This window comes from Podarcis melisellensis, assembly GCF_964234715.1.
Source record: "Podarcis melisellensis genome assembly, chromosome: 3".
Classification (NCBI taxonomy): domain Eukaryota; kingdom Metazoa; phylum Chordata; class Lepidosauria; order Squamata; family Lacertidae; genus Podarcis; species Podarcis melisellensis.
Window position 1 is genome coordinate 51,515,525 of NC_138530.1, and position 27,576 is coordinate 51,543,100.

The 27,576-nt window shown below is 38.3% G+C and overlaps 1 protein-coding gene across 9 annotated transcripts in view; it reads right to left on the reverse strand.

The window, feature by feature from the left end:
- Nucleotides 1–27,576, reverse strand: part of QKI (QKI, KH domain containing RNA binding) — a 109,142-nt gene that overhangs the window by 35,420 nt on the left and 46,146 nt on the right. For all 9 annotated transcript variants that reach the window (XR_014167196.1, XR_014167197.1, XR_014167198.1 and 6 more), the window contains exons 3-4: nt 23,594–23,710; nt 11,881–12,024 (exon numbers count right to left, since the gene is read on the reverse strand). Coding sequence is in view for 6 of the 9 variants with exons in the window: in XM_081906933.1 (XP_081763059.1) it covers nt 11,881–12,024; nt 23,594–23,710 (261 nt within the window). In the remaining 3 variants the exon portion in view is untranslated. The remainder of the gene's footprint in view (nt 1–11,880; nt 12,025–23,593; nt 23,711–27,576) is intronic.

Genomic DNA, 27,576 nt, shown 5'->3' on the forward strand with positions numbered 1-27,576 from the left:
AGCGGCTTTATTTGTTTTATTGAAATCAATAAAAATATTTTTAAAACACAAAATTCTATATCAATTATCATTTGAAAAAGAAAACAAAAATGTGGAGGCTGGAAATGCAATCTATAGTAATAGCAGAAAAAAATAGATCCACATATAAACAATGAGTATCCTTCTAATTTTAGTAGAGTGATTAGGAATAGGCATTTTATTCTTGAAAGTAAAGTTTGTCACATTCAAATCAATTAAGAAATTTGCAAACATTCTTTTCATCGATTAAAGGTTTATGTGTACAATTTGTTGTTTTATAATTATATAAAGCTAATTATTTCATTCTGAAATTTCTCTTCAAGAAGGCAACCGAAGTTCAGAAGCCACTGAGGTTCAAACTGTGTATAAGGGAGGTGGGTGAATCATCTCCAAAGCAGCGGGGGAGGGAAAGATCCAGGTACAATTGCTGGCACCCATACTTTTACTACTATGGCAAATAGCCACTGCAGAAGAAAGGGGAGGGGACTTCCACCTTTAGTCCCAAACTGGATGCTACTTTCCAAAAAATCAGTGGCAAAGATGCATTCATATACTATCATCATGCCTGGCTTGGCACAGAAGGAAAAGTACATTTGAATTTCAAGTTCAAGTAGGCACAGCGATTTATATGGATGAGCATTTTCATTAATTTATGGGACATCTGGCCAGGCAGTATTTTCCAAGCATTAATCCACACACTGGGTGGTAACCAACTAAGTTTTACTCAGAGTAGAGCCATTAAAATGAATGGACCTAACTTAACAATGTTCATTAACTTTAATGGGTCTACTTTGAGGAAACTTGGTTGAATACCACACATAATTCCTCCACCCCATATTGCAACAACACATTTGCAATTGACTAAATTACCCATGCTACTCTAACTATACTTTTCAAAACTCTTATATTTAAAATATTTAAGATAGTACAAATAAAAAGTCTCCCAAGCAGACTGTCAGCCATAAGTTAATTATTCAGGTTCTCAGTTTAGGCTTTATGACAGGATTCTACCACCAACACCCCAGCACAAATTTATTGTCATAGCAGGTCAATGCTTATGCAGTGAAACATTTGAAATACTTCCATGCATGTTTGAAATATTTCCATGGCTTCTTGTTATATGCCAACAGAGTTCTCTAATAGATTTAAACATACACCAAAGTTTATTGAGGAGCTCAGCAGAACTTGATGTTTCTTGCTTTACTATGTCATACTGCAAAAATATAAACACAGCACACCTAGCATCATTTGATTAACTACAGCTTATTGCTAACTGCATCAATTAAGAGTTATCACATACATACCCCATATTAAAAACTGCTTTTTCAAGTCAGTTACCCCAAATGCTTGCACTAGAAAATCTTACTGGTAGACTCTGAATTTCAGAATCAAAATATGAAAGGTAAATTTTAGGTTATGCTGTCATGCAGTTTAGAACATTAGTTACAAAGCAACATTGTGATCTTCTTTAACAGAAATGCCTCAGAGGACATGAATGAAAAATTGAAGTATTTAGTCAAGTCAAGCATGTATCACTCTAAGTCAGACATGAGTACTGGGACAGGAGGTGTAACACTACAAGTGGCAGGGGCAGCAGGGAGTTGCAGTATTCCTGGACATGAGCAGGACAGGATGAAAACTTGGTCATAATTCTACAGCTCGCTATAACAAAGGCAATACCCAAGCCAACACTTTAAAAGGATATGCTACACATGTACTGGACAATAGCTCTACTATATTACACTTAAATCTTGCTGACATGTGGCACATGTGCTCAACTACCATTACTTTAGAGAAAATAATAATTGAAGAAACAGATTTTAAAAGATGTAAATAAGCTAGCAAACAAACATTTCCTTGTTTTCACAACACCTAAGGAGTTATTCAGGATAATTGTACAGTACATTGTAAGAAGGGGATCAGGGACAAAGAACACTTCAATCTGTTTTAAATTAGTTTTGTCTTAATCTTCAATTATGGTTGCTATAAGAGATACATAGAATAGAAAGACAAGCAATGTAAAAAACATGATAGTTAATTTAATTATGAAAAGATCTTGGTGTATTTTCCATTTAAGTTTTTTAAAAACAGGCCTCTTCTATACATAATTTTATGGATCAAAGGAATTTATGGTATCTACAACAGATTATGGGATACTAAAGTTAGGGCAAGCTTTCGAATTAGGATTAAAGACGCATGCCTAGGTTTTAAGATGATTAAACTAGGCTGGTAGCAAATTAAGTTCTACAAATGGTTAGGGATAAGATTATGATGATCGTCCCCAGTCTTCTATACATCCGCTTTTGCTATGATTAAGATTGGTAATCTTATCTTATTGCTGTTTGGGGAAGAAAAGATTTGGTAGCTTATATATACATCATGACAATTCTATGCTTTAAAGGTATTAACCCTCGGACATAAATTTGAATGCTGAACTCCGATGTGATCTCTGTCAAACATTGCAGAGCTGCCCACTCAATCTGTGGAACTGCTATTTCTCTAAGGGCCACATAATATTCATTCTGCACATGTAAGGAATCAATCTTTCAGTGCGGCAGCACCTGTACTCCCCGCCTATTCATATTACGTAGGAACATCTATTGTATTGTTTTTGGCACCTGATAAAAAAATAGTTTACCCAGATGTGTGAATTTGACTTGGCTTTCAACATCTAATTTTATGAGTATTTGTAAGTTAATCCGCTTAGAGGCTTTGATGATTAAGTGCTATACAAATCCTGCTAAATAAAATAAATAAATCTTAGCCCTCCCATCCCTCATTTTACTAGGTTTATTCTCTGAGTAAACCTGAATGCTTTCACACACTTTTGTGCCTTCTACCTATCTGATATATTCAATGAGCTCAATTCTCCAAGAAGTACTGATGTCTAGATATCAAACATAGGTCTTTACTGTACATTGCATGTACGCACACTTATCTGCCTGCTTATTTCTTAAAAAAATAAAAGCAATTAACTGAGTATTCAAAGAACATGCAACTATATATCTTTGGGCAAAATATTTCTTCTATAACCAGGCCTTTGAACTATCTGTGGCCTTTTAGAAGTGGGTGGAGTGTTTTTCATGTATTTCTCCCCTTAATTTTAATGTATATTTGGGCATGGGGTATTTGGCTTTTGGTTTAAATCGCTTTGGGTTGCCATGGGCAAGATAAAGCAACTAACAAATTTAATAATAATAATAATAATAATAATAATAATAATAATAATAATAATAGTTTGCATATTCAACAAGGACTGGATTTCTCAAACAGCCATTCCTGCAGTGTTCTGAAAACCATTTTTGAAAAAGCTAGTTGTGATTCAACAACAGATCCCAGTGTTCCAAGAAAAAAAAGTCCAGAACACTCTCAAATCACTGTCATGTGTGAACCAAATGGTAAGCAGAAAGATTTAGAACAGACAAGTCGTAAGAAGGCAAAACATTAAGCATTCCTTTCCTCTCATTCTAACCTCCAAACTACCCCTACCTTAAGCAGCTTTTCCTAGAAGGGGCAGAGTATCAGGATTGAGTTTGGTATATTTTCATGCCACATGTAATTAGGTCTGTAAGAGCTGCTTCACCCAACACAGGACTGCTTTATTATTTGAACAGGTCGCTACATCAAATTACACTTTACTTTTGAAATGCTGCCTACCTCCCACATGTGACGCATACAACTGCAGGTGTCAGTACTCTGTCCCATCGGACTGTGGAAAGATTTTCATCCGTGGTATGTGGACTAAAAGCCCCTTGGCCTTCTTCTTACTCCAGACTAGCGAGTTCAGATCCCTTTACAGTGGTACCTCTGGTTACGCACTTAATTTGTTCTGGAGGTCCCTTCTTAACCTGGAACTGTTCTTAACCTGAAGCACCACTTTAGCTAATGAGGCCTCTCACTGCTGCTGCTGCTGCGCCGCTGCCGTACAATTTCTGTTCTCATCCTGAAGCAAAGTTCTTAACCCGAAGTAATATTTCTGGGTTAGCGGAGTCTGTAACCTGAAGCATATGTAACCTGAAGCGTATGTAACCCAAGGTACCACTGTATCCACATTTCCCCAAACTCACAGGACTCAGTGTTTCGATAAGGAAAACTCATCTTTGAATAATAGTTACCCATGACTATGAAAGTCTGGAATACCTATTAGATGTTCTCTAGTTTAGCTTATTCAAAATTTTGCTTATAATTTGCAATATTGTTCTTTCCTGATTCTAAATGAAGTTTCTTAATTTAACCGAGTGATGTTGACTGAGTAATTTGACAATCTAACCCAGCCCCCACATATCAGAATGCACAATGCATGCTTAGATAAAGGGTGGGTGTGGAGAAGATGGGCTTAGTATGTATTTTGGAGGTAACGGAATATCAGCCAAGTGCTCCTTCCCCCGATTGTAACTTAAGATTCCCAATAGAACCTCCTGCATACAAGTCTATAATGAAATTTAGGAGGTGGAAGCTAGCATTGACAGATTGATCTATACACCAGTGGTCATCCGGATCTGTAGCAAATTGTCACAATCTCCATTAAATGGATAAATCTGTAAGTTATTTTCCACTGCCCTTTGCTTCAACTAGTACTTTTTACCATCCTTCATCCATTGCTCTATCTTTTAATAAGCAAATATCTACCACAAATATAGCTGAAGCTCAAAAGATTTTACATAATACTCCAGAGTACAGTTCATTGGTTAAAATAACCCAATGCTATGCAGTCAGTACCAACAGATTGCTGCCACCCACTTATTGCAGAAGTGGTTTCCTAAAATCTATTTTGGGAGCAAACCCTCAATAATGTTCTATGCTGCAATGGTACCACCCTACAGTTTAGCCCAGAGCTAACTAATTTTTGTTCATTTCCACATCAGCCATTGGTGTGGTTTGTTAGCCATCTCATTCTCTTTTTAAATCTTAAAATTTGTTGGTACAAACTATGTGTCTGACATGACAACATTCTATTCCAAACTGCATACTTTATAATAGTCCTAAAGTGCATGGATTTTAAAAATAGAAGTATGATTAATGTACTTCTCATTGTGAAAGAGGGCCTTATCCTAGAGAAAAGAGTCCTTACTATTTATATCAGTAAATGCCTGAACATGAAATGGCACGCAAATGTTCAGCACAACAGACAGATCAATCAAGCCAGACAGCCTGGCATTGTTTGAAGATGACATTGTCATAATTAGAACCTTTTAAATTCACAAATATATTCCATTTAGGATTCCATCTACTAGTCCTTGGCATTTTTAAATTTTATTAACTTAACCACTATTATCTTCAAATATTAGCTTCTCCCATTTACAATGTAAGTGCTCAGAATAAATCCACAAAAATATCATTTTTTTTACCATTTTAGTGGAATATATAGTATCATAAGTCAGTTTTATCATGTTGCAACTGCACAAGTTAAGATGACTTGGAAAATAAAGCAACTACAACTGTACACAGCCAACCCTTTATAAAATCATGAAGAGGCAGAATGACCACTAAATTTCTCTCTATAAATCAGAAAAATCACAACCCAACTTACTTTTTCTGGGAGGGGCTTATCAACCTTTGGAAGACCTGGAACATGACACAAAAACTGGAGTTAGAAAGGGGAAGTCCCTTACCTGTTAGGAGAATTCTTCCTAAGTGACCCTGTCTAGCCAAGTAATAGGTGGGAGCACTGGAACCTTTTAACTACCAATGCACAGGAAGTATACCATCCAACACATGGAGATAAAGTCTTTAAAGCAGAGCTACTGCTCAGTCCCTCTGCTTCTCTATCTTTTAGTAAATAAAAAAATATTTCCCAAAAGAGGGAAGTGGTAGGGATACCTGACTAGACAATGGCACTTGGGAAGAACTCCGTTTACAGGGAAGCAACCTCCATTTCTCATTCAGATGGCATAGGGTCCGGATCACAGGCAAAAGAAAGATGAAAACAGTATGACCAGGTGTGTCAACCAAATCACTACTAGTAGATAGGCAAGTCTTTTAGATTGTGCAGTTTGAAAGACGGAGGCCTACAGGTTTGCAATGGCTCTAGAGAACAGTGTTATCAAGAACTCAGGAGAAAATATGTCTCCCTGCATATGCTACTCAGGATACAAGTTATGACCCCTGTATAATTATCATAGGAAGCTAGTTATTCTGTGGCTTTATTTTAATAAACAACAATTTTGCAAGGTAATTTGATGATCAGGACTAACTAATGAGCTACACAGGTAAGCAAATATCAAACCTGAGTTTCCCATATAGATATCCAAAGCTTTGGTCATTATGCCATTATTTAGTTCTATGGAAGGAGGTAAAATGCCAGAACAACTGTGGACACAGAATACTTTGTGGTAGTGTCTGCAAAAGTCTGGAGTTATGGCAGCTTCATCATCACTGAAAACAGAAGGCATGTGAAACAGATGCACAAAACTCCTATGTTTTATGATTTACATTTGCAATATGATCCTACACTAGCTCCAAGTTCTTTATGCCACCTCCGCTCAAGTGCAGCAACATCAGAAAACAGATGAGCAGCATCATTTAAAATGCAAACACCACTGCTGACTTTAAGACTGCGTGGAATCAGAGCTGGATCAACCTCATTTAGTCCGATTCCTGCCATTGTAGAAAATTCACTATTACAAATGAATATGTTCTTAACATAGTTCAGAAAGTTGCTGTAACAGATTTATGACTTTGTAATTTGCAATTAGGTTCGGTCACTACTAGAGATGTCCTGTTAAAATAAGACCACTGTACTAGTAAATCTTATTTTCAACCTCATTCAGTAATCTGGTCAAAATGTCTAGCAGATTACAAAAGTAAATTTAGTTCAAAAAGAAGAAAGAAAATCAGAGAAGCTTTTTACTTCTGCTTTAAATTAACATATTACAACTGTCACAGAACACACTGGCGTGAAAGAGAACTACGGCTTGCTTGTTATAAGAAGGAACCATGTTCTTATGCTCCTTAAATATTAAAGCAGTTTCCTTTAATTCTACCACTTCTTACAGATACTCAGCCTGGTTGGCACAACACTATTTTATTGCAGGCCCTCACTACTCACATAGTTCAAGTGAACTTCTGCAAATTAAGCTGATGCAACTTACAGAGCATGTTGCCAGGTTCTGTGAATCTCATTTGACCAGAAGCCAAATAAGAGATTGTAGAACCACCTGATAGTAAAAAAAATTCCTAAATGTAAGATGGATCTATTATAACAGCCAATTCAATTATTAAAAGGAATGCAGAAGTAAAACATAATTTACAGTTCTCCGATCTCTGTTCCCATCATTAACTGAGAAGCAAGTTCTTTGATTTCACCTGCATTTATGAGCCACAACTATATCTGACATTATACTATAAAGTTTTGACTGCCTGAAATGGCAAAAGTAAAACCAAGCAGAGCAGCCAAGTACTACATTAAAAAAACAGCAAAATACTGGCATCAAATCAGGTCTGAGGTCTTGTGGTGGCTGAGAGGTGTATCAACTAGAGGCCAGTAATAAGGGGCCTAACAAACCAGCACTCTGACTGTAATGCATACTTCAGTCCAAGTACAATAGTCCAAGGTTAAAAAAATATTTATGCTTCTGCTATAGGCAGAAAGGCGAGTACATTCCTGACAGAAGAAATGGCCTTATCTCCATCTTTTAGAATGCATTTGGGAACTCTGATTCGCTGGCATTGATACTTAACTTTAAGAGAAGCAATCAGGATCTTCTAAATCTAAATTCAACATGTTAAGTATCCCTAGACCCCTACCATTTTTAAAGATTTAAATATTCTCCTTGCAACAGTGGATATTTCAACTATTCCCTAGGGTGACTGGACTGAATTATTGTTAGTCAAACTCAACTGTTGGTGGATACAGATTTAGCTATGTTATAGTAACCAAAACTATGGCTAGAGCCATAGTTCTGTTTATTCAAACCATGCCACTTTAAATTATTTTCTGTTCTGAAACAACTCTTAGAAGTGTGGTGGGATTAGCAGCACATTACCTACACCTAAACCATTTGTGAGGCATTCATCACCTAAGCGGAACCCATGGTATTCCAGGTGAACCCATTCCTGGGGCCCCATCTACCACAAAAAGGATAGAATAAAATTTGACAATATAATCACAGGATGTCATGAGATCTTCCTTAGGAAAAAATGTAAAGCCTACAAAATTAACAAATTGCTGTCCATGTAAAAACTGTCCAAGAAACCAGATGTTTGATCTGCCTAAACTGCATTAACTATTGTGAATAGTTTATTATTCCTCTAATAGTAAACTACACGACTGGAGACAAAGCTAAGCTGTTGAGAAATAAGAAGGAAGTATCAGCATATTTGAGCAAAACCTAAGGTATGCAAAAAAACACACCACGCGACAACGTTAAAAACCCAAGAGGGAGTAACCCTTCCACCAGCAGTCCAGCTAGAACTGATGATGCTCAGTGACCTCCAAAAGCCATGCGATGTTGTGTGTCTATTCTATTCATTAATGATCTAGAGTCAGCAGTGAGGGGGTTATGTTTGCTGATTACACTAAATTGTTTAAGGTGGTTAAAACAAAAAGAGACTGCAATAAGCGTCAAAATTATTTCTGCAAGGTAGCTGAATGGGCAGATGCTACATGTGCACTGATGCAGGTTAAGGCAAAACCCAATTAAATCCTCATTTCACATATACACAAATGAGGTGTGAATTGTGAACAACCAAAAAATCAATCATGGTGGATAGCTTAATAAAAGTGTTCACCCAGTGTGCAACAGTTGTGAAAATTGCAAACTCTAGGAAAGGGGTGGGAAATAAAACTGTCAATAACATAATGCTTTTATATAAATCTAAGGTGGAACCACATGTGGAATATGCTGTGTGGCTCTGGTTGCCTCACCTGAAAAAAACATTATTGTAGAGCTGGAAAAGGTTCAGAAAGGGCAAAGTTCAGAAATGGGCTAGATAAATTGCCCTATAAGTAACATTTGCGGGGTTTATAGTTCAGAAAAGCAGTAAGGGGGAGAACATTGAAAAGGAAGATAAAATATTGGTGTGAAGATGGTATTAAATCTCAGGACAATGAAGCTTAACACTGGAAAATTCAGAACAGACAAAAAGAAGTCTTCACACAACACATAGTAGCACTATGGAGTTTTCCCTTTCACAAGATACAGTGATAGCCAACAACTTGAAACCTTTAAAAGAGAATTGCATGGACAAAATGATATCAATGGCTACTAGTCTTGTTGACTGTATTCATGCCTCTGAGCATACGACTTATGATTTGTGAGTCTCTGAAACCATTTGCAAATGCAGTTTCAGACCTTGGTTAAACTAGAACCCCTGTTAACCTTAATCATCTTTAGTATCAGTGCTGTAAAGGCTTGGGGGAAGAGGGATTAAGGAGGAAGAACAAGCAACTATTTCTGAGGTTGACTCCATACTTCTAAAGTAAGTGGCAGTTAACATAGAACCAATGTAAATTTACAATGAAACAGAGAACCACTCTTAGCATAAAAAGCATGGGGAGGTTTAGTGGCAGACTCACAAAACAAACCACTTCCATTACTTTAACATCACATTTGGGAAGTCAACCTAGCAATTTATAAAGAGGAATAATCAAGACCAGTATTTATGCACATTGTCCCTTCACACTTATGACATTATTAATAACAAATATGGTCCTCTCCATGTTCCATATATACAGCAATAGTCATTAACATTTAGTTACAAGGTACTCAAACCACCTCTCCCTTTTCATGACTGTACGAATATTCATTCATAACCTCCTAAAGAATATAACTTGCAAAGAAAATCCAATACTGAAATGGAGACAGAGAAAAACCAGCATGTGCTAAAACAATGAACAGTGTAAAAAAGAATGATTCAAATTATCAAGCAGAACTAAGCAATGATTTACACACACAAAAACTTGATTTGTAGTGAAATTAGGAGCTGACTATCTGCAACTTGCATGCATCACAAATATTCTCCTTTATGCACACCATATTCTTTATATCCTGATTTGAACCTATCATTATCTCTGGAAGAGCACATTCATAATTTGAGTAACTTTTCAAAATAAATTTAACATAGCTGACTCCTAAATGAAAGCTGTACCAGTTAAAATTGCTACAATCTTAAAGTCATACACTTCCAAATGAATCAAGATCTGTTCAACTATTTGACTATGCATGCAACACTGAAACACATACACTTCATTGTCTGACATCAACTGGTTAAGCTTTAAAGGGTTTTAATCAGCAGATCAGCTAATCACCATTTTGAGGAAAATCAAAAATATATTTTATTGTTCATTAAATTATACATTCTTATGCTTCATGTGCTGTAAAAAGGGCATCTAAGTTGATTTTGTAATACACAAAAGGTTTTTTAATTTAATCAATTTAATCAGTTCAAAGGAAGACAGCTTCAAGTACAGTACAGTGCAATCAGTTGACAGTCCTAGTATATGTATACATGTTTAATATTAAGGTATCAGTTTCAAATGAAGTTCTATGAAACTATCAACCAGCTACTAAATTGTAGTTGTAAATGATGAAGAAAGCAGTTATGTATTTCTGCTCCTTTCTCTCCAATTAAGGTCTAACTAAAAAGAACTTCAGTGAAATTTCCTAATGTCTCAATCATTTGTTAAAAATATGAAAAATGTACTCTGAACCATTCTGTCTAGTATAGTAATACCTTAAATTATACTGACCAAACATGTTTTTCTGTGGTACTAATGTATAATTTGTACTTGATACTACTTCTTTCCTCTATATGACAAATACTTCAGCTTCATTTTAATAATAATAATAATAATAATTTTATTTATATCCTGCCCTCCCCAGCCGAAGCCGGGCTCAGGGCGGCTAACAACAATAAAATTTAATTTAAAAAACCTATCATTGAAAATTGTACTGCATTGTGCTTATCTTCCTTGTAAAAATCTCTCAAATTTCACATAACCTGATAATGTTATATATGCACCTACATATACACGCATCAAATGGAATTTCTCCAACTCGAAAACTGAATACCTATGAATTTTTGTTCCATGGAAAATTAGCACTGCCCCTTATCATCAGTGAATTCTGCTCATTCTTTCATGGAAACACTGAACAAGTTAAAGCAAAAACAGTTTGAACACTTGCAACCTTAAAGTGATCTCATTCATACATTTCTATTTCTATTTCCTAGTGTTCTATGTCTTGTTGGCAATATGTAGAATTAGTAAAGACCTATTTAGTAATACCTCAGCAAATCAATTTTATAAAAACTTGATTCTTCACATGTGGCAGCCAAATAAATATTATGGCCACCATAATGCCACCATCAAGAAACTGGTGAGGTTTATTTGTAGTTAAGATAGGAGTTGTACATTTCATAAACACTTTGTTAGGCCCCACCCACGTTTTAAATTGCACATCTTGCATAGAACCCAGATAGTTACTTTAGGTGTACCCAAGTGTTTTCTTATGGCTTTCTGAACTTTTGATATTTCTTCTCTTAGCAACAACGCTCTGTAACGTGCTAAACGTGCTTTTGAAAGAATCACATTCTAATATTTCACAAGTTTAAAAAGTAGTTTGCTTTTTTTTATGTCAACAGCCTCACACAGTTCTCTAGATTGTGGTCAAAGAGCTCTAAAATGACCCATAGTTTTCAAATATGAGAATGCATTATAAATTATCCTTTTCCATTAGGAGAAATCTGACTTTTGAACAACTTATAGATTTATTCCTATTAATATCCTTTATGACATTGTAGTACATCAAAAAATACTCCACTCTGAAACTACGCTCACAAGAATGTAACCTACTCTGAATATTCTCATTCCAATTTAAAGAACATATCATAAAACATGAATATTTCAATATATTTACTTACTGCAGGTACCAGTAATTTTTTTACTTCTTCTACAGCCCTCTTCAGTTTGATTTCTGCTCTGTTTTGAGCATCTTCCACAGTGATTAGTACATGCAAGTCTTCATTCAGATGTTCCCAGTTTGGCTTTCCTCTGTTTTGTTCTTCCTGGGGGGAAAAACAAAGCCATCATATTTATTTTGAGTTGTCTTAGCTGCAACATGTTTTGTTAAGATACCTGATCCATTTATAAGTTATAAAAATGCAATTGCATCCAGAGAAGTAACTGATTTCTTGGTAGATGAGAGACAGCGAGGGAAAAATCAATATTGTGTGATCTCCACATAGTTAACTTCTGGTGGAAAGCATGAGGTTGTTGTTGTGTTTGGGGTGGAGAGGCAATGACTATATTCTCTCTTACTTTGTGTTATGTTATGCCAGTGGTGGATTTAGGGGGGCGCAACTGGTTCACTCACAGCTGGGCACAGAGCCTCAGGGCTGCCACAACTATGATTTACAAAAAAGCACAAGAGGTGAGGGGCACCAAATTTTGTTGTTGCACAGGGTGCTGTTGCAATGGGAGACCCTGATATCCAACACTGGCTGTGCCCCCCCCACAGGGCAAACATTCTCTGACTGATGTCCACAGCACTCCCTTCAAAATTCAAAATGTGTCTCTCTGATCTTAAAAGGTTAGTGCCCCCTTTTATAGGCAATACATGGCTGTATCTTGGGTCATTGGTTGAAACTTCAGACGTTTCCCCATCAAATCTGAAGAGAAAAGGCAAGAAAGAGAATCTGAAGAGAAAATGCACTCAATAGCGCTTTCTTCTGAATAGACATACTTAGGAATGGGCTGCACGTTACATACAAATGTACCATACAAGTCTCAATTATGCTATCTGTGAAACATTTACTGAATGTTTGGAAGAAGGCTTTTATAACCTTTTAGTTTGTAAAAAATTCAACCAATCAGGTTATGGTCAGATGACAAGACAAATGACAAAAAGGTCCAATTCAGATTTAACACAGCTATAGCTAAACTCAGAAAATAGACAAGAGGCAAGGTACAGGAAGGAGTGTAAGCCACAGATGTTCCCAAGAGCAGGGCATTTACTGTAACAGTAACTGAAATTTATCACTATTATTCTGAACAGCAGTTGGCACAACACAGAATAAGTAGCATTACATCTGCACAAGTCAAACTGTCATTCAATTGTAAACCTGGTTTGGAGGGGGGACTTTTAAAGGTGATTGTTGGTGTGACAGCAGTTCCAAGTTTCCTAAGAGTAAATACTTCATGGATACAAAATACTTCTCCCAGAGTGTGACATGACCTTCAATAATATTCTATCTAACACTTGGGTTGAGGCAGGGGCATATGTGGGAATGTAAGGGACCACTCAGAACAAATAACCACTGCATGTTATATTGAGCAGAAATATAATAATAATTTGACATTTCACAGTAAAGTACAATCTAAACTTACAGCACAAAAACTCCTATGCAAACAGCCCACATATTCTAAGACATAATTACAAATCAGAAGTGAAAGTCATGGAAAGATCAGACTATTGCTGATGATTTAAAGGATTTATACTACAACTTTGGAAGCAAGTAGCTAATTTGTCTACTGAAAAGTCCTATTAAGAACTGTATATAGTTCCATTCTACCCCAGCCTTTGTCCGGATGCTTCAGAAATTATCCTGAATTATTTATTTATTTATTTTTACAAAATTTAGTGAAAATATGCAAGTGGCTGTCATGAACAGCATTTATCATTTAAGCCACATTACTAGTATGTTTAAAGTGCCAGATCTGGTATGCATTGCCTATGTGGGACAGTATATGTATGTGTATGCAGACTTGATGAATGAACCTTCCAAAATGGTGCCAGACCCTTCCATGGTCTTATCAAGGGGTGTAGATGTATGGCATAGTGTGAATAAATTTGCATTCACTGCTGTACAAGTACAGTCATTATTATTCATCCTGCACCTTACAGTCCTGAAATTGCCACGGGTAAGCCATGTTTCTTAAATGGCCAACCTAAGAATTGAGGAGCAAGGGCTTCTAACTCTAGCCATTGCTAAAATCACTTACACAGTGGCTCTAGGTAAAGGTAAAGGACCCCAGGATGGTTAAGTCCAGTAAAAGGCGACTATGGGGTGCAACGCTCATCTCGCTTTACACAATGGCTCCATCCATATCAAGGCATATTTGACCAGCTGACAGGCTTTGGAACCCCAATTCTATTTTACTTGAAAATTGAAGATATGCAATAAAACGTTTTGTATCAATACATGGACAGTTAACATTTAACTGTCACATTAGAAGTAAGATACATTAAGTATCCCTAAGAGTTTTGATGCAAGTATTGTATGCCACCATCTGACAAGAAGGCCACAAATTATGCACTAAGTGCAGCATTTCCTAATGCAGAAGTAATTCTATAACATGGCATTTAAGAACACAGTGATTGTTCTACCCTCTGCTAATGTATTGCTGAAGATGTGTATATTTCACAAAGCAGGTTGGCTGGGATGTTCGCTGCTGACAGGAAGAGTCATCTGCAGAGAGTAACTGTACAACATAAAAGATGAAGCAAGAGAAAACTGGTGTTCCATATACTTATATAATTTAGATGATGGCGTAGCACATGTAGAACATGCAATGAAGTGTTTTGTGTGGAGTGGGTTTTCTGTCAGCCATGCAGTCTTTCAAGTTTCTTCATTATATGACCCTTCCTCATTACTTTCTGTCCTCATATCTATCTCTCTCTCTCTCTCTCTCTCTCTCTCTCTCTCTCTCTCTCACACACACACACACACACACACACACCCCGGCACTAAGCATTCTGTGGATGTTGAGCATCAGCTTGCATTTGGCTATTCAGGGAAGGTTTTGCTCCCTTGTTTTTATTCAACTTGGGATTTCCCTACTCCCAGTTTTGATGACATAGGCATTATAACCAGGGTGGCGCAGTAATCAGAGTGCTAGCCTAGGACCTAAGAGTCAATGGTTCAAATCTATATTTAGTCACAAAGCTCAATGGACCTTGGATAACTCACAACCTAACAGTATTGTTTGGGGGTTTAAAAATGGGAAACAGAACCATATACAGTGGTACCTTGGTTCTCAAACTTAATCCATTCCGTGAGTCTGTTCGACTCCCGAAACCATTCGGAAACCAAGGCACAGCTTCCAATTGGCTGCGGGAGCTTCCTGTACTCAATCAGAAGCCGCGTAAACCGCATTGGACGTTTGGCTTCCAAAAAACATTCGCAAACCGGAACACTCACTTCCAGGTTTGCGGAGTTCGGGAGCCAAGCTGTTTGAGTACCAAGGTACCACTCTATGCCACTTTTGTTTCCTTGGAGGGAGTGGGATAACTAATAGTAAAAATTCAGCACCTGGGTTCATTATTAATCTAACCTGCTATGCTCTTCCCTACCTCATACATCTGTCTTTATAGCCTCAGTAGTATGTCAATTTAACAGGCTCATAAATATTAACCTCAAATCAAGTTAAATCATGAAACTCAAGTTAAAACAGCAACATTTTAATCATGCAGCAATATTGAAAATCTCTTACTGCATATTAATCAAGTGCTCAATTTGGCTATAACATACTAAACACTAGCACCAGCAATTAAAAGGCTGAAGCACATGGCCCAAAATAACTAGAGAAATTTCAAGTACATATTATAGAAAAACACCTGTATAATGAGATTATAGTACATTTTCAAGGTTTTTTTTCTTTACAGCTATAGTGGTAATGAAACCATCTAGAAATGGTCTGGTTTCAAACCAGTCACTACTTAATAGGTGATCAACTAAAATAAGGCTCCTGCTATTTGTTTTAAAGTGGACTTCAGGGGGCTAATATCTGTGCCTTGAAGCAGCTTTACTGGTTTCCAATCTGTTTCACAGCCCAATCACTATTATGCCAGGTATTACAATCCCTTTGTGCACCCCAGCATGTTCTGTAGCAAAACCGGTGGGGGCAGGGGGGGAAGTGTGACCTTTTCTGCTGTGGTGCTCTGCCCCTGGAACTTTCTCCCAAGAGAAGCTTTTCAGTTTCAGGTAAAGAGTCTATTCACTAAGGCTTTTCAGGGTGTTTAGTTTTGACTGATGGGTTTGTCCATGATTTTGTTGCTCTTTTGTTTTCATCTTATTCTGCTATGCCTTTTAATCTTTATTACTACTGTATCATTCAACATTTTCTAAACTGCTTTGGGAGTTTGTATGCTTGAAAAGTTTAAAGTAGGGGTAACGTCAATGTGTTCAGGAGGAACTCCCAAAAGCGAAAGAGCTTTGGTCTCCTTATTCTGATGGTTCTAAAGCCACTGAGTTTTGTTACTACCCAAAAACCAAACTCCCTATTTTCACAAAAATTGAGGGCGCTATCCAATGTTATCCACAATCAAAGCAGACCTATTAAAAACAATGGACTTAAGCAACCTAAATGCATTTATTTCAATGGGTCTAGTTAGATATCACCCTGAGTACTGATCCCATTTACTGTCTTTTCTAGTAGTTCTCAGATCATTAGTGCTCAACTTTGAATCAGATTCAGCTTCTAGATTAAACTCATTTTGCACCATAATTCCTGCAATAGATTACCGGTACCAAAGTATTTTAGATACATAATTATCAAGGTTCGTATGAACTTGAGTCACCTTCCTTACCAATTATCGCTACTATGAAATTTCACAGACCATAGTATCTCTAAGTACAAAACTGACCAAAACTTCATTAAAAGTTGAGGTTAGAACAGCTATGCACACATAGTGAGGATTTGGTGCATGGGGGATGCATTCAAGGTGTCATACTAGGTTGAAAATCATGTTGAAACCCACGGTAATTCTAACATATGTGGAATCACAAAGCTATGTAAGTACCTTGATTATCAGAATGGACAACCAAAGTTGTAACAGAAGGACAGTGTCGAAAGCCTATACCCCATCAAGAAGTGAACCAAGACAGCTTAGTGCTTAGCAACTCAACTGATTGCCATCGGCAACCAGGGATTCTGTGCATATGAGTGCACAGAACTCCCCTAACATGAAGTGAGGTGGAAGAAAGCTCCATACCTTCATCAGCCCTACAACTGGCTTGCAAGAGATACAATCACTCCAGTGCCAAAGGGAAGGGATATGACACAAAGAGCTGATGTGGCGTGTTAACAGACTGGAAAAATCAGACGAGGATTTACCACGTGGCCATTAGCTGTCTAGTTGCAATATTATAGCAAACAATTCTACAATTCTGTGAAGAAATCATGTAAGAAAGGGCAGTAAAGACTATCAAATACTTCTATGGCACTGTTTAAAGCTCTACTACTATTATACTTCAAGAAACAATTGGGAGAGCTTGTATGTTAGAAGTCTCAGGTTTTAGCATCGAGTTTTATGACAATGACACCAAGTGTTTCTCCTGCAAAGTTCTTGTATACTTCCAAAAGGCATCTGAAATACAAATTTCTCAGCAAAATAAAACATTCTCGTACATTTCAGAGTACTCTTTGCAGAAAAACCTTTATTGCCAAAATCACATCACAAGCAGGAGACCTTAAAGCAAAGTTAATTGCATAATTATTGAGCAGTTCCTCAATTATTCTAGTTGATTTCATGCTTCTAGCCCAAATAGATATCTAACTATTTGCAAACCAAATCAAACATTTGGTATCATAAACATGACACACCTTGTAGTAAACACTATATTCACACGAAGAAATGCTGCCTCTAAGCATGCTTAAAATGTATTAAATTTCTTCATCTCCAGAAAAAGAGAGATGGCACTATCAGAGTTTAAAACAAGTTTAACTGAAAGCTGTCACTGGTGAGAAGAAAGTGCAGAGCCACTACTTCCTTAATCAAACAAAGCAGGTAATTAACAGCCATTCTGACATAGTCCCTTATCACCAAAATACACAACACTACTCAGTTCTCCTCTGTGCCAGTTGCTCTGCAACAACAAAGCAGGGCTGATGTTTCAGGGTCACATTCATTCATTTAATACACAAGCATAACTTTATTTTCCAGACACCTATAATTAAACACAAGAGCCACCTAACTCTAATTTTCAGGGAGGCTTGCATGTGAATGTGATATTTCCCCCATAAATGATTGCCTTTCATTTCGTAGTTTCAAATAACTACAGTTCACATAGTTTTGATTGCATAGCAATTAGATACACAAATAATCCAAAAATGTGGTTATATATATTTTTTTTAGATTGTAAGCAATCAACCCTATTCTTTTTCTTCTGTACATACAAGCTTCTCATTAGAAGACAATTGTCTCTTACAAAACTGCCAGCAGATGTCTTCTCTTTTAAAGTTAAGAAAATGACTAATAAACATGCAACACCATGGGTAAAATTCAACATAGCACTAAGGATATTGTTCTGCCAGCAGAAGCCTTTCTGCTTGCCCAACGGAATGATCACTCCTTGTCTGCCCGCATGCTGTTCTTGACATTTTCCTGACCCTCCTGAGTGGATTTGAGAGAAGCAAGGGGAGGGAGGGAATTCCCACTGCACTAGCGGGAGTCCTTGTGCAGGCTGCAGTTAAGGAGATTGGGTGCTTGAATCTGGCCCTATGAAACCTGCTTTTTAATATGCTTCTGAAATCATTCTAATACTTGAAGGTTGGAATGCACTGGGAAAATTATTCACCATGATTAAAAGCTAGACCTGTGCATCAAAATGCAAGATTCCCCAGACCCTGTTCACTCTTGGCCTCTGAGGGTTTCCACAATCAGCATGGCTTCGTCTCTCAGAAAAGAAAGGGGGATGAGGAACTGAAAATCCAGCATTTAAATAATGCTTTTATGTGTTTCTAAATTGTTATTTTAGTGATTGGGGTTGTAATGTTTCAAAAATATTGCATGTTTTTTGGGGGACTGCATACTGCTTAGAGATTTCTGAAATACTGAAGAGGTATATTTCATATACTTTTAATATGAAATATATAAAAGGAAAAATGGAGGCCACAGAGCAATTTGGCAGCGTCTAGGCCAGGGCAGTCCAACTTTTAATACCAAGTGTACTTCAGCATGGAACTCGTGGGCCACATACTGCCTTGTCTTGCAGGGAAAGGAAGCATGCCCCAAAATTTGTGTGCCCACCCTACCCCTGCTCTTGTGCTGCCTTCCCAAAGTTGGGTAAGTGAGGCGCCAGGCTTTGGAAAGCAGGTGCAAGGTTCTGGCAGCACAAGGGGTCCGGCAGGGTCCTAGAGCCCTCTCACCTCCTTCCCAAAGCTCGGAAAGCACTAACTAGACTTTGGGAAGAAGGCAGCAAAACTCTAGGGCCTGGGTCAGAGCTCTATCACACCTTCTTCCCCAAGCCCAGAACTTCAGTTACCCGGGGGGGGGGGTGTCAAATGTTGCCAAGGGCCACCCACAAGGGTTGCATGTGGCCCTTGAGACGTGTGTTGGATCACCATGGTCTAAGGGCTCTTGTTCGGGGATGTGTTATTGGTTTTACTGCTGCAATTGTTTAAAATGTTTTAAATGACTTTAATTTGTGGAATTTTAAAAGTTTTGGTTTGCTTTAAATAAAAGAAAGATATGCCTGGAAATAGAGGAGCAGTGGGACGGAGTAGGTGGAGCAATCACAGTGGTTCAGGCTTGAGGAAGGCATGGTGTGGGAAGGTGGGGCTGGCTGGGTAAGGGGCACACAGCACAGGCAGTTGGTCATTGTGGCTGTGTGCCAATCCCTCCTCCAACCTGGGGAACTGTGGTTGTCCTGTCAGCCAACCCTCGTGTCTGTGACTGCTGTTGTCAAATGCTAGGTCGTTTCAGAATAAGACCTCCCTCATCTATGATCTGATTGTGGATGAGAAGGCTGATCTGGTCTGTATCACTGAGACCTGGGTGAGTGAGAAGGGTAGAGTGTGGCTACCCTGGGTATTTGGTGCAATATTAAGACAGACCTGAGGGTCAGAGAGGGGAAATTGATGTGGTTTATAGAAACCACCCCCTCTGTTTCTAGGCTCTCTGTCCAGGGGTGGGGAATAGGATAGACTGGGGGTTCTGCTGGTTTACCGCCTGAGCTAACAGAGCTTTTCTTGGAGGTGGTGTTGAGGACTACAAGACTGCTGTTTTGTGGAGATTTAACAATCTCTGGACTATCTGAATGGCTCAAGCTATTGACAGGATAGTCCCTAAGCACCCTCTCCCACTTCATGGAGTCCGATTGACTCCCTGTTATACTCCAGAGCTTAGGGTTAGGAAACAAGTTGGGAAACTGCTTGAACGCAAGTGGAGGAAAGATTAAATCAAATGCAATCATCATCGAGCCTACCTAGTGGCAGTGAAAGCAGCAAAAGAGGAATACTTTGCTGCCTCCATTGCATCCTCACTATGCCATCTGGCAGAACTTCTCCAGTAATGTGGGACCACTTACAATCTGGCCTGAAGGAGGAGGTGGAACAGACAGTAGCTCGCTGTGACTTATTTGCAAAGCATTTTGATGACAAAATTACTTCCATACACCAGGATCTTGACTCCACTGTTATTACAGATGAATCTCAAAGAGTGTCCAGAGCACTGTCTAGACCTGTTGTGTTGGTTTCAAATAGTAAGGATTAAGGAGGTGGACAGGGTCTGCTTGGATTAGTGAGGGCAATCACTTGAACTTTGACCCCTTGCCCCTCTTGGGTAATAAAAAACTAACAGGGAGGGGACAGCTGGGTGGGCCAGAAAGGTAATTAATGCCTCCTTGCAAGTGGGGGGGGGGGGAATCTCTGCTTGCTTGACAGAGGCAGTTGTATTTAATAGAAAATAAAGATAAGGTATTGACTAAGATGTATAAATGTCTTTTGGAATAGTAAACAAAAGACGAGCAGGTGAAATCAGCGATGATACACTGGGCAAAAGACTGGCAGCGTGGGAAAGGTTGTGGAACACAGATTTGAATTTCACAGCATGTTATACACTGAAATAAAATTATATGAAAATGATGTACAGATGGTATTTAACACCTAGTAAATTAGTGAAAATGTACAAGTCAGATATATGCTGAAAATGTAAAGAGAAAAAGGGTACATTTTATCATATATGGTGGTCTTGTAAGATAGCAAAAAGCTTCTGGGAAATTATTTACAATGAACTGGAGAAAAAAAAGTTGACGGTAACTTTTACTAAAAACAAAACAAAACCAGAAGCTTTTCCTTTAGGGATAATAGGACAGGATACACTGAAAGACCAGGAAAAAAACTGTTGATGTATACAACCATGGCCTGCCAGGATGCTTTTTGTGCAGGGATGGGAAGAAGACACTGTCCCAACCAAGGAAGAATGGAAAGCAAAGTTGATGGATTATACCAGTGGTGGCAAACCTATGGCACATGTGCCACAGTGGGCACGCAGAGCCCTCGGCCCATCTGCACTGCTGCTTGTTGGAGTGGAGGTGGCAGTGGTGGCAGCCGATGAAGAGCCGCCCGCCCCACCCCCTCGGCTGTTTTCCACTGGTGCGGCCACTCCTCCACCAGCCGAGCGCTCCTCAGGCCCCCAGGTAGACTGAGTATGGCCAGCACCCACCCGCCACAGCTGCCGAGCAAATTGGGAAACGCCACTGACCGCTGTATGTCATCTTTACTGTGAGGTGACAAGCCGGAGAGTGGGGCCGTGCTGTGCCCGGGAACCTGCCTGGTACACAACCCGCCCTTAGGGACGCTGCAAACACACGGCTCCCACCCAGGTTCTGGGGCCCCACCAGAGCGCCGCCTGGAGCCTTGCCTGAACCATGGCTCGCCGCAGCAGCAAGGAAGCAGCAGGAAGCAGGACAACTCAAAAGCCCAGTTGGCCTGTGTGGCATAACTTTGAGCAGCATGCTCAGAGCAGGATCCCTGGCTGGGGCAGGCCTTCAGCTTCACTGGCGGAGACCACAGCAAACGGTGGCAGCAGGCAGGAGCAGCTGCTCCTGCAGCCGCCCTTGCGAGGATGCCCGCCCACGGCAGCCTCCTGCAACGGGACAAGGGCAGCAGGTGAAGCGCGGCTGGAGATGCTACAAGGCGGCCGCCTCAGATCAAGAGAAGGCACAGGTGTGGCCTCACTCATGTGCCAAAACTTAGCCTGGCGTCAAAACAGCAAAAAAGGCGCTTAGAGAAAAGAGCAATCTGGTGGCACACCCTGCTAGGCCTTTCTTGTTTCTAAAGATGCAAGGCCAGGTTTGCCTTACAACTGGAAGCCTCCACTTCACCCCCTAATAAGGCTGCTCTCTTGCCCTCCTTTCTCTTCACTGGGCAATTCCCCATCTGCACTTAACAGGGCTGGTTAAGAATAATAAAGAACTAGCAAGTCATGTATGGTGAGCTATTTATGAGAAGTCTCCCCCAAAAAATCCCCTCCGAAACAACAACTCCGGGGAACCCCTATCCCCCCAAAAAGCTCAACAGCTCTGGGCACTCTGTGATAAATAAGTGGGTTTTGGGTTGCAGTTTGGGCACTTGGTCTCTAAAGAAGAATAGGAAATCAAGAAGATAAGACTTTTAATCAGGAATGGGGAAGATATTAGGATTATTTAAATTACTGTAAACAATTAAATATATTAGCAGGATTAATTTAAAGTCAAGCAATTAAAAGGTGATTTTGGAAGAAATACAGAGAATAATTAAATAAAAGGAGTTAAGTGGGAGATGCAGTTTTGGAAAACAGGGAAGAGGATTGATTATTTGCTGCATATTTTTATTTTGTTTGTTTATATTTCCAATTTAATGTACTGCAGTGTGCGGAGTCTTAAATTGCAATCCATCTAAAGGGGTTTAGTGTTATTTATTTTTAAAAGGAACCAACTGGTGCATGGTTTAAACAGCAATGTAATCCACTGATTCCACTCTGACCTTGATATTAAACCTTGGACATACATGGTTTGTGACTGAACTAAGATTAAGTGAAGGATAGCAAGATTTGTTTCACAGATAGTTAATTGTGAGATTTTCTAGTATCTTAAATATTTTCAAGGATAACAGCTTGTGACAATAGGGCACGGAGAGAAATACCATAGTTGAAAAAGTTTCTAATATTATTTCAAGCATCTCAAGAGTTTCTCTTTCAAGCAACTTTTTAGTTGCAGTAGCACAACACTGAATTCCACAACCAAGTCATTGTCTATTTCAGAATTTAGTATCTAGCTCCGAGTTTGCCATCATTATCCCCTGAGATCACCAAATTTTATATTTTAACTAGCTGGAGCTTTGTAATTTGCACCATTTTCAAAATAGGAATGTCATGTGCATCTTTCCACAAGTCACATTGCATTCAGCATGCAGAAGATGAAGCACAGAAAATAATTTAAGCTGTTTACTCAAGTAACCTATTATCATTAGGACTCTTGCTGTTGTAATCAACCACCCAGTCATAATATATCTACAATGTCACCAAAAGTATGAACTCCAAGCCATGAAATCACTAACGGCCTTAAGCAAGTTCCCATGTCTCAACTCCTCAATTTGCTATAGGGATATTAGTACTGGCCTACTTACAATGATGTTGAAAGGATTATCAAGATAATGCATTTGAAGCTCTTTGAATACTTGATACTGTAGGAACAGTTATGAATTCTAGAGTCCACTCCAGAACACACACAGTTCCCATATAAATAAAAGCCTCAAGGTTTATTTAATCAGCATAAAATAATCATATGTACAAACAATGAAGAACATATAAATAGCATAAACAAGCTCTTCTAGCAAACTAGGAGTTTTAAAATTATCATTAAATTATCTTACCTTCTTTTTGTCTCTCATGGACCCTTTGCCTCGGACCATTATCTTACATCCTGTTTCAGCCTCAAGCTGTTTAGCTGTTAGCCCTCTGGGCCCAAGGATTCTTCCAACGAAGTTGAACTGAAATTTAAAGAGGAGGGAAATCACCATTTTCTTCAAAATATAGCAATAAACATTGAGATAACAATCAGCATGACTGTAGTTTAAGTACAAACAGAATCTTGTCCTGCTACTCAATTTCCCACAGAACAGAATATCTCTCCACCCTATATTTCACTGGTCTGTTGTCATGCTGTAGTTTGCATGACCGACCACAGGTGGCACTAAGTCCTGGAAACTTTAGTGTGACAATTAGGAAGAGGATGCAGCAAGATGAGGTAGGGACTAAAGGAGAAGACTAAGAGGAGGAGGCAGAAGTAGAGCAACCAAATTTAACCTCCTGGTGGGCAAAGATGGGTCCACAGACCAGAGATTCTCCACCCCGGAGAAAGTGGATCCTCTGACCTCTGGGGTGTGTAACTATTCCTGCCCACTATAGTTGTCTTCCCAATTCTAGAGCTGGAGAGGGGAAGTGGGCATCATCCCCACAGTTGCACTGGGCTTCCAAGCAGATTTGGAGATTGCTCCTGCAACCACGCTGCACTGCTAAGACACTTGGAACACCATTACCAAGCACTATGCTTGCCGGGTCAATCTACTCTCCCAAATTCTTAATCAGAGACAAGACATACTATTTTGGGAAGTAGTTCTAGAAAAGACCGATTTGATTGCCTATTAAGGCCAGTCAAACATTATGGAGCCCCCATATTTTACCTAATGCAAGCATCATTGATCACTCTTGAATGTGCAATTACTTTTGCTGCAATTCCTTTTGCATCACTGTATGCAGAGCTTTGGGAAACAAATTACAGGATTTTAAAACAAGCTGAGCCATCTGCTAGCTATCTTTTCCTGCTTAATACACAAATCTGAGCTATATGTTAATTTTATATTTTATTCTGTCAGCTCTTAAATGTCAGTCAAATGAGAACAATACTACTTTTACATCCTTCACACATCTTAACCATGAGAAAAACTAAAAATCGATAGTCACTTCTCACTATGCTCCATGAATAAAAACTAGCAACTACAAAAACACAAATGTAAGAACAGCGTCAGTGATATACTATTAAGTTAGCAGATGTTCATTTGTTAGAGAATATTATATAGCTATTTCCAACAAATAACAAAGACATTCTGAATTGTAAAGTTAAATAGGTCTAGTAAACATTTCTAAATAGTGAATAATCAGATCTGATTATATCATTTATATACAATGTGCTGTTACATGAGTTGTCACCTTCAAAAACAAACAGAGCAGAAAACTACATACTGGAAACACTAACACATTACTATTCTTAACTGTGATACTAACTCACATTAAAGTTAATCTACTGTATATATCCAGTGATTTTTTTAAAAAAAATTGTGAACTATTTCAACATTGCACCTGTCCCACAAAGGCACATTTCAACATTGCACCTGTCCCACAAAGAAATTAAAGGATATGGGGGGGGGGGGTTACATTAAACATAAAACAGTGGTACATAAAACAGTGGTTACATTAAACTTCATATACCCATAGAGCAAATTCTTCTGAAACACTGTCCAACTGACTGCTACATTTAACAATAAGCATAATCCAGTCAATTCTACTTATTTCAATAGCCGAAGCTTAGACACTTAATACTTCAACAAATCGGACAGTGCCTAAATCAAAGTAGATAGTACTGAAGATAAAAATCTTTTACTATAACTGAATTGCAAAAACAAAATAGTTTTAAATAGGCATATAGTTTTATGAAAGCAGCTGATGAATATCTAAAAGCAATGATAGTGGGAAGTCTTCATTGCCTACATGTAATGTTGTTGTTTGTTTCTCTAAGCTCAATACTAAATATTAGCATAAAACAGGCTTGGGCACAACAGAAGAAACAGTGCCCTGCCATTTGCTTCCTGTAGTTACCATGATATGTTCCTCAAAATGGCAGGCGTTAAACCACCTTACTGGCTGCATGAATATCAGTTTAACATTCCAATTATGTGTGTAGCCTGTCATTATGTCTAGCAAGTAGTAGCAGCAACAAATTCTTTTGTTTCATGCCTATATGAAGAAATAGTTTGAAATCAATCTTCACAAGGATGCTGAAGCTTAAAGCCAAATAAAGCAGGATTGAGGCAAATTTACTTTCGTGTTAGTACAAATTCATATTAAATATCAGTGACTATCCCATCCACACATTCATGTCAATGCAAATGTGTCCACTTTTTCCTATACAGATTATCTCTGTACTAAAAAGAAGAAGTGTGCATTTGTCTATGAAATGTAAGGAATCAATGTTTTTGGAAAGCATAACTTGGTGGCTATGATTTATCTATAGACTTCTGGAAGGTACTATTCCTCCTGCAGAGGAATCTGCTAGAAAAGAAGCAGATAAGAATTGGTAAGAATTCCACAATTAACATCTGAGTTGAGAGTGGGATCACACTGTCCCATTCCATTCACTGGGTGCATTTGTCCCACCTCTGAATTTATGTGTAGCTAGGTAAATGGGAAATTTTTCAGTGCTCCAGCCTCAGGGCCATAATGCATTGTACACTCCAGGCAGCTGAACACTTGTGTAGGTACAATCTACAGTTCTAATATTCTACATACAAATCCAGAAATATTTCAAGTCCAACACCTCCTCTCCAACGTGAAATCAAAATAAGACCACCTAATCAAAATTGTATTCCAACAGTATCAAGCTAAAATAATTTACAAGTACTACTTTACAAACCATTTTCATTTCTATTGGTCCTGGAAATCTGCTGAAAAGCTGTTCAAGTCCCTCCAACTCTTGAATTATCAAATCATATCTATCTTTAGAAATATCACTGACAATCAATTCCAAAAACTGGATTACTGTTTATCACTGCTTCTTTAATCTGGACTAACCAGATTATCTCTGTGATCTTGATAAAATGAGTATTCTAGATAGCAGCAGGTGCTCTGTGCTTTAAAAGGCAAAAACCTAAAAAACCTAAAAATGTAGTATGAGGTTTAGAATGAATTACTAAATCCTTTAAATCCACATTATTCACTTCTAATAACCCATGTACCAAAGAGTTAAAGCGTTTAACTGATGAACAGCTTTTCTATCTAATGTAAATATAACAGATCAAATGGAAAAAGCCTGAATGGTTTTCCAGGTCAATCATGATGATGATGACAATAATAAGGGAACAGTGGTAGAAGTAAATAAAAGTGCAGGGCTTTTTAAAAAAGACTGGTGGCTTTCTTTAGGAGCAAAGTAATATCCTTCTTACATTTACTTATATCTGTATGAGGGAGCCCAATTATGTGTGAAATATGCAGAGGGGATTTCAGAAAATAATAAATAGTACTTCCCCACGCAATAACTCCTAAGGATCCCTTCCTAACAAAGTCCCAATTAACTCTCCCAAACCTGCTCCAGAAGGTTGGGAGATCTTCCACAGCAGCTTTCAATCTCACATGAGGAATTATGATTGCACAAGGTCTATTTTTATTTAAAATATTTCTATCTCACTTTTTAATACCGATTCACAAGGTAGCTTTCAATATAAACCTAGAATAATTAAGTACAACAGGATAAAAAGAGGAAAACAGCAATGTTTTAACTCTTTATGGTAAAGGGACAAGATGCCACAAAAAAACAGAAAGGTCCTGCTACCTGTTACCATCTACATTAATTCAGAAAGTGGGACCATTCTCAAGTCCTCTTAAAATGTTCTTAAAAGTTGAGCATGTACATGTGAGAGAAAAGTTGGGTGCTCTATTTCTATGTAAATTAGGAACCAATCTGATCATTTCTCGAATACGATTATTTACACTCTACCTACCAAACATAGGCATGTCATTTTCATCTCATGAAAATCTTCTCTAGTTTGCCCAGTTACTCTCAGACTTTGGTTCAACCTATCAG